Here is a 16,253-nt window from a genome sequence, read left to right as displayed (position 1 = left end):
TCCTTTTTTGTTGGGCCAGTTTAACATTACCACTGAATACTGGATAGGTAAGGTTGTCCATGCAACAGAAGGCTTTTCATTTTATCTTATTACATTCTGTCAGTTATTTCTGACTGTAGTGGGAGAGACTTACTAATGATGAAGCAGGTGATCTTTTGAAGTATCTGCTGTAATAAAAATCTCCCTCTTTTTAATTATAAAAATGTGCTAGGAGTATCCATTTATATTACTTCTTTCTTTAGAGAATGTACCAGTTCTTTGGTGGTAACTTAGAAGTGCTGTAAAACTACTATAAATTTCTTCTGAAGGTGTAAAAGGTTTTATTTTTAAATATTAGAAAAAAAATCAGTCCTAGTAGGAATCAGACATGTTCTAACAGTTTCTCAGTTTGTGTTTGAAAAAAATTGTTACATCAAAGTGTTACTGCAACAATCAACTTTTTAAGATGTAATTTTAATAAGAATATAAAACATCTTTTGAGATAACTTCTTCTAAAATTTATTCTGGGAAAAGAAGTAAAGTAGAATATCATCTTTTCTTGGTTATAAGGAAGAACAGTTTTTTCAGTGCTTGGAGTGGAACCCAGGGCCTCGGGCATACAGGCAGGTGTTCTACCACTGGGCCACCACTGCCTGAATGATTTTCACTCTTACCGAGGAGAGCCTTCCTTCCCACTTCCCTTTGGGATACAAACAGGTGCTTCAGACACAGCACTGACATGGACAAAGAAAGTCTTCCCTTTGGCTTGAGAAGAGTCAGTAAGAATGATTTCAGGAGCTGAGCCAGAAACAAAGAAGTAGGCCTCCAGGTTCTGTGAACACGGTCCCACTCCACCTGGGAGGTTCCACCTCCAAGCTAAAAGTGTATTTAGGGTATTTAGAAATGAGCACCTAACCAAGACACTTATCAGTGTTACAAAATGTACTTTAGATGTTTCTTTTAAAAGTCTTGCTGTTTGACTGTCTTAATGTTGTCAGACTCTAGCCATAATGATGAAGAATCATATTTGAAAATAAAGCAATCAATAGTGACCTATCTAAAAGGCCTGTGTATCCAAATGACTCATACATGTCAGGGATTTTGGTGAATGGTCAATAAATAACACCTACTTCTCCTAAGTACAGGGTCATATAAGAACCAATATGGAGTCAGAGAGATGGAAGTCAAAATATGATTTTTATTACCTATAAAGTGTATTGGAAGGTTTGAGTTTAGATCTGTGGTCAAATTGACTTGCCAATATTGTACTTGCAAATGCAATAAAATTAGCAACCTTCTGAAACTCACTGGCACTAGTATAAAGGAAGAGTCACAGGCTGCAATTTACTGTACAACTGTGGATTAAACAAGACATCTCCCAGGATGCAGTTGTGTGCACCTGTAACTCTAGTGACTTGGGAGCCTGAGGCAGGAGGATGATGGATTCAAAGCTAGACTCAACAACTTAGCAAGGCCCTAAGCAACTCAGTAAGACCCTGTCTCTCAATAAAATGTAAAAAAGGACTGGGGATGTGGCTCAGTGGTAAAGCATCCTGGGTTCAATTCCTCATACAAAAAAGCAAAAACAAAAACCATAAAGGACATCTCACTCTCAAGGGAATGTCTTTAGAGTTTCCTGAAGGATTCTTCCATTCTGTATCAGTGTGTCCCCTAAGTTAGCTCAACTTTCAAAGGCAAAGTTAATGTTGCACTTGTCCATTTGAGACAAGGTGATATGGTTTGCTCACCCAGTTAACAAAGGGATGCTCCACGTTGCCTAATCAAACTCCCCTTAAGTTTGCACTTTATGAATGCCTAGCAGAAACCAAGTTTTAACCATTTCAAGTTTGCTGCAGTTATATTGACACCCTTCCCCACAAACCATGTTTATTAAATGAGAGCACTTCTTGTAAAACCATAGGACTGAGAACATGGAACACTAGCTAGAGAAGGTATTGACAAGTGAAAGAATATTAACTTAGCCAGTGTTTCTTGAGCACCTACAGTGTGCTGGGCACAGTTCTTGGTACTAAGATGACTGTAGCAAATAGGACCTTTCATTTTAGGTTGACAATTATATTTTCATTGGGGAGAGCACAGGGGCACAAGATAAGTTGTGATCATTGAAGCTGTGAAGACAGTAAAACAGGGTAAGGTGACAGGGATGGTAGGAACCAGGCAGGATTGTATTTCAGACCAGATGGCCACAGAAAGCATCTCTGAGAACTTTGAGCTGAGATGAGGACAATAGGAAAGATGCTGAGGAGTTAGGTCCCATTTGTACTCTCACCAGCACTTCACATTTTATTCTGACTGCAAAAGAAAGTCATAGAATGGATCCAAGTGGGGCAAAGGCCAGATGGGGGTTGCCTTTCCCTGGCTTCTCTGTAGAAAAGTGGGAGCTAGAAGAGGATCTACATGGAAAGCAGGTGAACCAGGGAGGAGGTGACTGCAGCAGTCACAAGAGAAGATGGTGGCTTGGACAGGGCTGGTAGTGAGAGAATGGACCAAAGAGGAAAGGCTGCTTCTTTGACCATGAGCTTCAAGAGGACAGGCCAAGCAAAGGGGAGTCCCCTTTCTATAGTACTGAGGTCCCATGAACTTCAGGAAATATGTATTTTAAAACATGCTTGTCTTATATTTTTATTTCTCAACACTGCTCTCAACAGTTGCAGGTATCTTCAAAAATAAAGAATTGCAGAGTTTCTCCACCATCAGTAACTTTTGTTTTCCTGTGGTCCTAACTAGAGTTGCTTTTGTCACCCAAATAATGAATATGCTCCAATATCTTCAATCCTCAAAATACAAACACATGAATATTCATAAACATATAGAGACACAAAAATAAAGACACTCCTGGCCCTAAATATTTCCCTAGTTATGCCTATTTTCTCAGTGTCTTTATCATCCACATTACCCCAAAAGTAGGTATAAACTACTATGAGATACCCTTGGCTATCTCATTTGCATAAATCTCATTGACAACATCACCCACTCAACTCCATGCCTAGCTCTTCAAGGCACATTGGGAGGATTCCAGGTCTGCTCCCTTGACTGACTTCCTTACATATCCAGTATGTGACTGGAGACAACACAATGCCAGAGGTATGGAGAGAAAACACAATGCCAGAGATCACCTAAACTTTGCACAAGCAAAATCAACAGTTTTTTGTTTTTTTCTTTTAAACAGGGATAACTTTATTTTCAAAGGGGGGCTTGTGTATACACCAAGGTATATATATTTCCATTGTAAAAAAGCAACTTAAAAATTTTCATGTTAGTAGTTTTAAAGCACCTTCTTGCCTCTAGAACAATTTTAAAGAAGTCGTTACTTCCAAAGAACAAAGGTTAATGACATTTAGTTCTACATGATACTTTTTTGGAGTTGTGCCTTTTCTACCACACTAGAGTAAATAAACTTGTCAAAAATATGGTTTTGTCATATTCTGGGATACCTTGTGTTTATTTATTTTTTTCCCTTTCCATATTCCCATATATTGATTAGGGGTTGGTAAGTAAGGACGGTTTACATATTTCTCCTACCACCTTCCCATTTAAAAAAAAAACCAAACATGTAAAATAGCAGGTATTTGATTTCATAACAGATTACTTGGATTAAACATTCCATCCAAAGGGATAATACAAGACTTTCCTTTCTCTCATCTGTAGTAAGCTTCAGGTCCTTGACAGAAATTACTGAACTGTTCCAAATTTGCTTCAGTGCATCCACATGTGCAAAAGGGAAACAAAGTCCATGAGACTCTATTTCCTCATTTCCCATCATGTATATTTCTCTCCTATTCTTGAGAGAATGATAGATGTAAACCATCTTTTCTTGAGCTTCATCAGATCGATCCTGATCTGCCCTACTGTGAGGATGGTGTGGTCTTTAAATTGCAGACTCACTATGTTGTCCAACCTTTGTAACTTTCCACCTGTGTCAACAGCTCTGTTCCATCTCCCATGTAGTAAGGGGGTAGTCTGTGCATAACAAAATCTTTCTTCATGTTTGATGAAAGTAATTCTTTGGTGCCTTCCAGCTGGTCTGCAAGAGACCTCAAAAAGCCACTTAGTCTTCTTGTTGCAACTGTTGTGGTTTCCACCTGCAGGAGCAGCTGCCAGGGTATTCCAGACTGTAATGCTACATCTTCCTTTTCAGTATCAAACACAAGCCCAGAAATGGTGTCCAAAAGGAAATCTCCCCATGAATTGTTCTGGTAGGTGCTGATGGTCACATGAGTAGAGTGGCCCATCCCTGGAAGAGTGTCCACCTGATGAATAGTCCCTCTGGGTAAGTACAACAACTCACCTGGCTTCAATGTGAATTCATGTGTTGGAGTGCCAATCCTGGCCTCAGCCTCCATGCTGTACTCACGTGCCAGGGCCACTGTGGGTGGGCAAAGGTGGCAGTGCTTCTCTCCCTCCAGCTGCAGGATGAAGACCTTGACATCATCATAGTGGGCAGGTAGGCCCTGAGATCCTCCGGGGGTTATGTACACATTGTAACTGACCAAAGAGCTAACGTAACATTCCAGCTTCTCCTGGATCTGCCAAAGCTCGTCCTTAAATCTCTGAGGTTGGTGAAATTGAAATGTTGCCTTTTTCTGATCAAAATCTTTTCTCAGCTGAAGGAAGTGTGCTTTTCCATCCTTATTTAAAACCTTTTTCTTCCCATTAACACACAGACAGACATTCACATCTCTTACATAGTATATACCCTGACTGCACAGACTCTTCAGATCTGTCAGCCTGAACAGGGACTGTAGTATGTTGCCAGTGCAGAGTCATTCCTCTGAATGAGAAGAGGCTTCTGCTCCCAGAATTTGTGGAAAAAGTTTCTGCCTTGATGGGTGAAATGAAACTTTCAAAGAAACCACTGGGGCTCTCTAAGTTTAAGATGGAAGGCCCACCAGCTGCCTCTGCCTTCACCTGCTTGCAGGGAACAGGACTCTCTTCCTTCCCATTCCCTGCAGGCTTCATTTTCTTTGGTACTGTCTGTCTTCAAGCAGGGAGGGAATGCAAACCTACCCCAAGGAAGGGATTATTCTCACCAGAAGCTTAGAAGGTTTTTCTGTCCCACAGGACCTGTTGCACACAGCAGCCAGCTGGCTGGGCTCAACATAAATTTTTAACTGCTGGTCTGGATGGGTTCCAGGAGCCCCATAGATATCAAAACCCAGGGATGCTTAAGCCATTCATAGCAAATGGCTTGGCCTTTGAATATAATGCATGCACATCCTCCGGCATGTTCTAAACCATCAAGACATTCCATAGAATACCCAGTAGAACATAAGCACTATGTAACAAGTTAGGCAGTAATAACAAGGAAAATGGACCTATTTATAAAGTACAGATGGAATTGTTTCTATCTGTTTTGCCACTAAGATTGTTTGAATATGAGGATGCGGAATCCACATATATGAAGGACAGCTGCAACCTAAACACCTAAGAGACATAAATATCTAAACATTTAAACTCAGCACAATCAAGAGGGTGACCCAACATAAAGAATGTGGTGCTGACTTCCCTCACATCCCAGTGCTCGGGCTGAGTCCCCTGGTTGTGGCCCCTGAGACATCTACACAATCTGGCTGCAGCTGAGGTGTGTGATGAAGTCAGGTGGACCCAGCCCATCCTTTCCTAGAGACTGGTCTTCTGCATACCCACAAAATGTTGGCAACTAGACAAAACCGGCAGTTCGTTGCGGGGTAGGTAATATGCAGCCAGAAACATCTTGTTTCTGTCAGTATGTGCTGCCTGATCCTGTGCCCCTTGTGTTCCTGGATTGTGAATCATTCTTTTTTAAAACTTGTACAATAAACTGCTTTGTTTGACTTATGGAAGGGTCTTCATTTAACTTTGGGATCTAAACTAAAATTTTATTAATTTAAATATAATTGCTGATCAGTGATATATTCTTGATGTTTATAACCTATTGCATGCTTAAGAAATTATTAATGGGGGTTTTTCAAGATGGCGGACTAGAGGGTGGTTGCATTTCATGTTGCTCCAGGACTCAGGATTCAAAAAAGGAGATATTGAGAGACTTGGGACCAACTCAAAGCAGCCGGGTGAGTCTCTCCCATTGGGGAGGCGTCCCAGAGGGGGCGGATGTCCTGGAAGGCAGGGAACTTTGTGAAGTAGAGCTGCCCAGCAAGACACCCCTCCCCCCGCTGGAGCAGTGAGCTTGGACAACTGGGAGCATCATAGAGGAGGCCGCTCAGCACAGCGCTTGGACTCGGAGCAAACACTGGGGCTCCAGACGGCGGACCAGAGGAGGGGCTGTGAGGAGAGCTGTTTGGAGTCAGAGCGACCACTCCTGAAAGTTGGGGCCTGCCCGCAGGAGGAGAAGGAGGAGGAGGAGGAGCGTGGCTGCTTGGATTTGGAGTGACTATATCAGAGCTACGGTGTTTGCCAGAAAAGGAGCTGCATGGTGAGCTGTTTGGACTCAAAGTGACCGTTCTGGAACACTGGGGCCTGCCCGGAGGAGGAGGAGGAGGAGGAGCGCAGCAGGTCGCTTGGCCTCGCAGTGACTGCATTGGAGCTCCAGGCGGCTGCTCAGAGGAGGAGGCGAGTGGTGAGTTGTTTGGACTCAAAGCGACCGCTCCTGAACACCAGGGGGCTGCCTGGAGGAGGAGCATGGTGGGTCGCTTGGTCTCAATTGGCCGCACCAGAATTCCAGGCAGCTGCCCGGAGGAGGCGTGCAGCGGGTCATGTGGACTCAGAGTGACAGCTCCTGAACACCTGGGGGGCTACCTGGAGGAGGAGGAGGAACGGGGCGGGTCACTTGGACTCTGAGTGACTGCCCAGGGCTAGGGGCGGTTGGTGGGAGGAGGTGGCACTCAGTGAGTTGCTTGGACTCCTAGTGACCGCATCGGAACACCGGGCAGCTGTCTAGAGGAAGAGGCGTGTGGCGGGTCACTGGGACTTAGAGCGATTGTACAGGGCTCCAGGTGGCTGCTCAGAAAAGGGGCCACATAGCCAGGCGATCAGGTGCAGAGCAGGGTCCCAGAACCTAGGAGGCTTCTTGGTGGAACAGCCGCACAGAGACACGCTAAGGGGCGGAGTGAAGGTTCCAGGACTGCGGGCAGATTCTCTGAGGAGAGGCAGGCTAAGGAGACTTGTCTGCAAAGGGTGAGGCTCCCAGGCCCATGAGGTAGGTCCGGGCCCCTGGGAACGTTGCAGAGGAAGGCAGCCCAGCCCAGGTGGTAGCTGTAGATTGAGGGGAACCTCTAGGATGGGAACTGACCAGCAACACCTCCCCACCAGGTGAGTCTTCCCTGCTGGGTGAGGTTTTCCCAAAAGGATGGTAAAACCAGAGACAGAGGCCTAAACAGGCCTTGCCTCAGCCCGCAGCCTGGTTCCCCTTTGGATGACCATTGGTCAACAGTGGAGGCACTTCCGCCCACTAGCAGGAAATATACCCCACCTGAAGGCTACCACCCCTAGAGAGGCAGCTTCCTTGTGGAGCACCACACTATCAACTTCCTCCAAGACTTCAGCCTACTGAAGGCTAAGAGGGAATATACTAGAAATCTCCAGGGACATTATAAGTCAATAGAGGAAATCTGCAATATCTCAGCAGTCCACTGATACCTGAACAACATGAGAAAACAAGGGAAGAAAATGCCCCACAAAAATCTACATGTTTCATCAATAAAACCCAATGACAGCATGGCAGAAGAAATGACAGAAAAGGAGTTCAGAATGTACATAATTAAAATGATCAGGGAAGCAAACGATGAGATGAAAGAGCAAATGCAGGCATTGAATGATCGCACCAATTGACAGTTAAAAGAGCAAATACAGGAAGCAAAAGATCATTTCAATAAAGAGTTAGAGATATTGAAAAAAAAAGAACAGAAATCCTTGAAATGAAGAAAACAATAAACCAAATTAAGAAATCCATAGAAAGCATATCCAATAGGATAGAACACCTGGAAGACAGAAAATCAGACATTGAAGACAAAATATTTAACCTTGAAAACAAAGTTGAACAAACAGAGAAGATGGTAAGAAATCATGAACAAAAACTACAAGAATCATGGGATATCATAAAAAGGCCAAATTTAAGAATTATTGGGATTGAGGAAGGCTTAGAGAAACAAACCAAACGAATGAACAATCTATTCAATGAAATAATATCAGAAAATTTCCCAAATCTGAAGAATGAAATGGAAAATCAAGTACAAGAGGCTTATAGGGCTCCAAATACACAAAATTACAACAGACCCACACCAAGGCACATTATAATGAAAATACCTAACATACAAAATAAAGACAGAATTTTAAAGGCTGTAAGAGAAAAGAACCAAATTACATTCAGGGGGAAACCAATACAGATATCAGCAGATTTTTCAATCCAGACCCTAAAAGCTAGAAGGGCCTGGAACAACAGTTTTCAAGCTCTGAAGGAAAATGGATGCCAACCAAGAATCTTATACCCAGCAAAACTTACCTTCAAATTTGATGATGAAATAAGATCCTTCCATGATAAACAAAAGCTAAAAGAATTTACAAAAAGAAAGCCAGCATTAAGGAATATTTTCAGCAAAATATTCCATGAGGAAGAGATGAAAAACAAAGAAGCAAATCAGCAAAGGGAGGAATTATCCTAAATGAATTGTCAAATAAAGGAGGAACCAAGTCGTGTCAAATAAGTAAATAAATAAATAAATAAATAAAATTTAAAAAATGAACCAAATGACCAGGAGACCAAATCATATCTCAATAATAACCCTGAATGTTAATGGCCTGAATTAATCCATCAAAATACATAGACTGGCAGATTGGATTAAAAAGAAAGATCCAACAATATGTTGTCTGCAAGAGACTCACCTAATAGAAGAAGATACTCATAGACTAAAGGTGAAAGGATGGGGAAAAACATACCATGCACATGGACACAGCAAAAAAGCTGGAGTATCCATCCTCATTTCAAATAATGTGGACTTCAAGCCAAAGTTAGTCAGAAGGGATAAAGAAGTACATTTCATACAGCTTAAGGGAAGCATAAATCAGCAAGATATAACAATCATAAACATCTATGCCCCAAACAGTGGCTCATCCATGTATGTCAAACAAATCCTTCTCAATTTCAGAAACCAAATAGACCATAACACAATAATAGTAGGTGATTTTAACATGCCTCTCTCACCACTGGACAGTTCTTCCAAACAAAAATTGAACAAAGAAACCATAGATCTCAATAACACAATCAATAATTTAGACTTAACGGACATTTGTATAATATACCATCCAACTAAGAGTGAATACTCTTTCTTCTCAGCAGCACATGGATCCTTCTCTAAAATAGACCATATATTATGCCACAAAGCTAATGTTAGCAAACACAAGAAGATAGAGGCACTATCTTGTATTCTATCAGATCATAATGGATTGAAGTTAGAAATAAATGAAAGAGTAAAAAACAGAAACTATTCCAACACTTGGAGATTAAACAATATGCTATTATATGATGAATGGATAACAGAAGATATTAGGAAGGAAAATAAAAAAAATTCTTAGAGGTAAATGAGAAAAAAGAAACATCATATCAAAAACTCTGGGACACTACAAAAGCAGTACTTAGAAGGAAATTTATTTCATGGAGCCCATTTAATAAAAGAAGTAAAACTCAACAAATAAACAACCTAACAAAACAGCTCAAAGCCCTAGAAAAAGAAGAACAAAGCAGCACCAAATGTAGTAGAAGACAGGAAATAGTTAATATCAGAGCTGAAATCAATGAACTTGAAACAAAAGAAACAATACCAAAAATTGACAAAATAAATAGTTGGTTCTTCGAAAAAATAAACAAAATTGATAAACCTTTAGCCACACTAACAAAGAGAAGACGAGAGAAAACCCAAATCACTAAAATTTGGAAAGAACAAGGAAATATCACAACAGACACGATTGAAATACAAAACATAATTAGAAGCTATTTTGAAAATCTATACGTCCAACAAAATAGAAAATTTTGAAGACATCAACAGGTTTCTAGAGACACATGAATTGCTTAAACTGAAAGAGGAGGACATACACAATTTAAATAGACCAATTTCAAGTAATGAAATAGAAGAAGTCATCAAAAGGCTACCAACAAAGGAAAGTCCAGGACCAGATGGGTTCTCAGCCAAGTTCTACAAAACCTTTAAAGAAGAGCTCATTCCAATACTTCTCAAAGTATTCCATAAAATAGAAAAGGAGGAAACCCTCCCAAACTCATTCTATGAAGCCAATATCACCCTGATACCTAAACCAGACTGAGACACATCGAAGAAAGGAAATTTCAGACCAATATCCTTAATGAACATCGACGCAAAAATTCTCAACAAAATTTTAGCAAATCGCATACAAAAACATATTAAAAAGATAGTGCACCATGATCAAGTGGGTTTCATCCCAGGGATGCAAAGTTGGTTCAACATCAGGAAATCAATAAATGTAATTCACCATATCAGTAGACTTAAAGTCAAGAATCATATGATTATTTCAATAGATGCAGAAAAAGCATTTCATAGAATACAGCACCCCTTCATGCTCAAAACTCTAGAAAAAATAGGGATAGTGGGAACATCCCTTAACATTGTAAAGGTCATTCATGCTAAGCCCATGGCTAATATTCTAAATGGTGAGAAACTGAAAGCATTCCCCCTAAAAACTGGAACAAGGCAGGGATGCCCTCTTTCACCACTTCTATTCAATATCGTCCTTGAAACTCTAGCCAGAGCAATTAGCAGACCAAAGAAATTAAAGGGATACGAATAGGAAAAGAAGAACCCAAACTATCCCTTTTTGCTGATGATATGATTATATACTTAGAGGAACCAGGAAAATCCACCAGAAAACTTTTAGAACTCATAAGTGAATTCAGTAAAGTAGCAGGATATAAGATCAATGCACATAAATCTAATGCATTTTTATACATAAGTGATGAATCTTTGGAAAGAACAATCAGGAAAACTACCCCATTCACAATAGCCATGAAAAAAATAAAATACTTGGGAATCAATCTCATAAAAGAGGTGAAAGACCTCTACAATGAGAACTACAGTACACTAAAGAAAGAAATTAAAGAAAACTGTATAAGATGGAAAGATCTCCCATGTTCTTGGATAGGAAGAATTAATATTGTCAAAGTGGCCATACTATCTAAAGTGCTATACAGATTCAATGCAATTCCAATTAAAATCCCAATGACGTACCTTACAGAAATAGAGCAACTAATTATGAAGTTCATCTGGAAGAATAAGAAACCCAGAATAGCTAAATCAATCCTTAGCAGGAAGAGTGAAGCAGGGGGTATCGCAACACCAGATCTTCAACTCTACTACAAAGCAATAGTAACAAAAACAGCATGGGATTGGTACCAAAATAGAAAGATAGATCAATGGTACAGAATAGAGGACTCGGACAGAAACCCAAATAAATACAATTTTCTCATACTAGACAAAGGGGCCAAAAATATGCAATGGAGAAATAATAGCCTCTTCAACGAATGGTGCTAGGAGAATTGAAAATCCATATGCAACAGAATGAAACTAAACCCATATCTCTTACCATGCACAAAACCAAACTCAAAATGGATTAAGGACCTCAGAATCAGACCAGAGACACTGCAGATTATAGAAGAAAAAGTAGGTCCAGATCTTCAACATGTCGGCTTAGGATCAGACATCCTCAACCGGACTCCCATAACACAAGAAATAAAAGCAAGAATCAATAACTGGGATAGATTCATACTAAAAAGCTTTCTCTCAGCAAAAAAAACTATCTGAAATGCGAAGAAAGAGCATACAGAGTGGGATAAAATCTTTGTCAATCGTACTTCAGATAGAGCACTAATCTCCAGAATCTATAAAGAACTCAAAAAACTCTACACTAAGAATGCAAATAATCCAATTGACAAATGGGCTAAGGAAATGAATAGACACTTCACAGACGAAGATGTATAAGCAATCAACAAACATATGGAAAAATGTTCAACATATCTAGTAATAAGAGAAATGCAAATCAAAACCACCCTAAGATTCCATCTCACCCCAATTAGAATGGTGATTATCAAGAATACATGCAACAACAGGTGTTGGCGAGGATGTGGGGAGAAAGGTACACTCATACATTTCTGGTGGGGTTGCAAATTAGTGCAGCCACTCTGGAAAGCAGTGTGGAGGTTCCTTAGAAAACTTTGAATGGAACCACCGTTTGACCCAGCTATCCCACTCCTTGGCCTATACTCAAAGGACTTAAAATCAGCATACTATAGAGATACAGCCACATCAATGTTCATAGCTGCTCAATTCACAATAGCCAGTTTGTGGAACCAACCTAGATGTCCTTCAATTGATGAATGGATAAAGAAACTGTGGTATATATATATATATATATATATATACATTATATATATATATATATATATATAATGTATATATATATATATATAATGGAATATTACTCAGCCATAACGAATGATAAAATTATGCCATTTGCAGGCAAATGGATGAAATTGGAGAATATCATGCTAAGTGAGATAAGCCAATCTCAAAAAACCAAAGGTTGAATGATATTGCTAATAAGTGGATGAGGACACATAATTGGGGGAGGGAGGGGTTAGTGTTAGGTTTAGAGTTAGGTTTAGGGAGGGGGGCAAGAATGGAGGAAGGAAGGTCTGTATAGAGGGAAAAGAGGGGTGGGAGGGGTGGGGGGAAGGGAAAAAATAACAGAATGAATCAGACAACAATACCCTATGTAAATTTATGATTACACAAATGGTATGCCTTTATGCCATGTACAAACAGAGAAACAACATGTATCCCATTTGATTACAATAAAAAAGAAATTATTAATGTTTCAAATAAAACTTGAGTATCTGAGTGTGAAATATACAATGATTTTGAAGATTTTGCCTTTTAAAAATGAGCAATATTTTATTTGAACAAAGAATTCAAAAATCTAACATTATCCAAATCTTATGAATATAATCCAAATCTCATAAAGATTAAAAATTTCACTATTATTTTTTACAAATTATGAGGCTAAAATAAATTTGAAACAGAAAATAATGTTGAAACTAGTCTTTGCCTTTCAAGACCCTTTTGGTGACTTTGACAACTTTTATGTCAAATGCCATTCTAGTAGCGTTCACATTGCAAGATTCATTATTTTACATTATTTTGTGATTGGGATTGGACCCAGGGCTGTGTACTAGGTGATCTAACACTGAGCTATACCTGTTCCTAATGTTAACTTTTAAAACAGATTCTATGCATTTCACCTAATATCATTTTACAATGGTACTTTCCAGATTCCTGGGTTTTAAGAGCTTAAGTTATAGCTCTTAAGCACCAACAGTGCAATAGAAACAACTTATAAGTTCATGACACTAAAAAGGAAGCAATGGAGATTACAAAGGCAGTCTTGAAGTAGAATTCATTATTAAATCAGCTTTAGTATTAATTGCATATAATAATATCACCTGCTTGATGCTCTAATGATTAAATTTTGGACAAAAGGGGTTTGGGAGACATCTAGATTAACAATGTACACAAAAGCATCTTTACTTTTTCCCACATCCAGTTTCTTGTTGTTTCACTTCAGTTATTGTAATTTGGAATCACTTTGTAATTAGCACCTCTCTTCAAATTGTATTTGCAACACTTCATTTTCCTAGGTTAACTTTGCACAGTTCCAATGAAATTACAAATAATTTTTAAATTGTGTTTTATTAAGAAACCTATTTTGCTGGTTGTGGGTTGTGTAATTTCATTTAAATAGTTATAACTAATATATCCATGTAAAGTTATTTTCAATGTTCTAACTAGTCAAATTGATCTACTTAAAGTTATTTTATTGAGTAGTGTCAGAAGAATTTAAATATTATTTAAATCATGATAATGTGCAGAACTTTTGTAAATATTGTGCTAATATGAAATCAGGAAAAAATATGCTTCCTGGCAAAGTAAGTGCATGATACTTCGGAAATCTCAGAAAATTAAAAATGTGGTCAAGAAATAATAGATGAGTAAACATGTCCTAAACATGGGACCACACACAAACCTCTACCAAAAACACTAGACTATATCTCCAAGATGTGGCTATGATCTGCACAATTCTAGCAATGCCTGGGAGGCCATGGCTTCCATGGTGTCTACAGGACACACCAACAATGTAGGTCTGAGTGGCAGCTCATGTGGGTACCCTTTCCTCAGACTATTGCTATAGAACCATGAAATTTGATGCATAAGTAACATGTCGTGTTTGGAAACAGCACTTTCTGATTCCATGTCTCCAAATAGACTGCAGATGTTACACTTATTCCTCTGTGGTTTCCTCTCCTACCTTTCAGGCTCAGGATGTTGCTTCTTGGAGACTGATCTGCATGTCAGCAATTTCTCTTACATATTTTGCTGTCATCAATGACATTAGTGTATGCCATTACCCCCAAATCACTTTAGCTCATCATACTGACACATTTTTCACATCACATCTCTAAGTCCAAGGTCAGTAAAATAGGTCCAATCCAAGATCTTGTCCATCACTGACACTGAAACCAGCCTCAAGCCTGTAAGAAGAACTTTCCTTTTGAAGGCTAAGTGACAAATCATGTCAAAGGAATAGCTCTCTCCCTTAATTCTCCTTTCTATTAATATTGACTAAAAAAAGAACAACAGTATCACTGAGGGTACTCAGAAAGAAAAGGTGGAAGAAAGGACATGATCAGAATAAAAAATTTTACAGAAAAAGTTCATGTTTTGACATTTATTATGGTTTTTATCCCTTCACCCTCTCAGAAAAAAAATGGAAAATTCTCTGCCTCTGTGTGTTACAGTGTGGTCCAGCCCTGCCAGCCTCACAGACCTGGAGGAGGAGGAGTCAATCAACCAGACAGTGGCCTCCTGGACATTACAAAGGCAAGGTCAGCAGGCAACTACACACTGTTGGTGTTCCAGGAGTCATTCTTGTGAATAAAAAGATGTACCCTTGAGGTCCCAGTGTGGGGGACTCCTAACCTATTAATGTGGGGCTTAGTCTCCTGGATTAGGTATTCTGAAAGTGGCATTACACGAGGGATGCACTGCACTTAACCAAATCCTCAGGGGTATGTGTAGTGTATGTGCAATGCAGCTCCTGGGAGTTTTTCCATGCGGTCCACACAGGAGGAATGGTTCACAATGCTAGAATCCTCAGGGGATTGTTGTGAGCATGTGGTATGGAGATCCCAGGTTCCTCTGGATGAGGGATGTAGGAAAAGAATAGGCTGCACTACACAGAATCTTGAGCATCCCTTATGAGCATGTGAATTGCAGCTCTTGGGAGCCTTTGGCTGATGGCTGAATAAGAAGGATGAGTAACACTGCCCAGATTCCTCAGGGGTGTGTGGTAAACATGTGGCATGCAGCTCCTAGGAGTCTCTGCATGGGGACTCATGGAGAGATGGGCTGCACTGCACAGAATCATCAGGGTCATGTGGTGAGCATGTGTCCTGCATTCCCTGGAGTTTACAGGTGAGGCCTGCAAAGAAAGGATGGTCTGCACTACCCAGAAACTTCAGGATGTCTTATGAACATGAGGATTGCTGGTCCCAAGGGCATCTGGGTGAGGGCTACAGATGAAGTATAGGCTGCATTACCCAGAAACATATAGGATTGTGGGGGTATATGGCCTGCAGCTCCCTTGACCCTCTGAGTGAGGTTTGCCCAGGAAGGATGGGTTACACTGCCCACAATCCTAAGTGGTGCCTAATGAGCATGTGGTTTGCAGCTCCCTGAAGCCTCTACATGAGGACCCCACAGTAGGAATGAGCTGCACTACACAAAATCCTTGGGGGTGTATGGTTACCACATACCCTGCAGATTCCAGAAACCCTGGATTTTGGCTGCAAAGGAAGAATTAAATGCACTACCCCAAATCCTACGTCTGCCAGGTAAGCTTGTGACCTACAGTTCCTAGGAAACTCTTGGTGAGGGCTGCCAAGAAGGTTTGGTTCCATTATCTAGAATTTTCAGATTTGTGTGGAGACCATGTGGCCTTCAGCTCTCAGTACTATCTGGTTTAGGTTTGCAAAGGAAGGAAGGGTTTCAGTAAACAGAATTCTCTGGGTTCCTGGTGAACTCTGTTATGAAGCTCCCAGCATCCTCTGGTTGAGGCTGAAAAGGAAGGATTGGTTGTATTGCCCAGAATCCACAGTGGTGTGTGGTGAGCATCTGGCCTACAGCTCCCTAGAACTGGTAGGTGAAGGCCTCAGGAAAAATGAGGATACATTACCTAGA

The 16,253-nt window shown here is 40.2% G+C and overlaps 1 protein-coding gene and 1 pseudogene across 2 annotated transcripts in view; both read right to left on the bottom strand.

The window, feature by feature from the left end:
• The window catches only part of LOC306641355 (ribosomal oxygenase 2-like), a gene marked incomplete at its 3' end in the record, with an annotated part of 69,814 nt that extends 64,819 nt beyond the window's left edge, over positions 1-4,995 (bottom strand). The window contains 5 exon segments of the mRNA XM_079106461.1: positions 3,552-3,843; positions 3,846-3,926; positions 3,929-4,739; positions 4,745-4,815; positions 4,818-4,995. Coding sequence (XP_078962587.1) covers positions 3,552-3,843; positions 3,846-3,926; positions 3,929-4,739; positions 4,745-4,815; positions 4,818-4,959 — 1,397 coding nt within the window. The 5' untranslated portion in view covers positions 4,960-4,995.
• The window catches only part of LOC306641920 (Krueppel-like factor 3), a 284,135-nt pseudogene that overhangs the window by 171,382 nt on the left and 96,500 nt on the right, over positions 1-16,253 (bottom strand). The gene's annotated exons all lie outside the window — the stretch shown is intronic.

This window comes from Sciurus vulgaris, assembly GCF_902686455.1.
Source record: "Sciurus vulgaris genome assembly, chromosome: 12".
NCBI lineage: Eukaryota > Metazoa > Chordata > Mammalia > Rodentia > Sciuridae > Sciurus > Sciurus vulgaris.
This window is presented reverse-complemented; position numbering and strand designations above follow the sequence as displayed.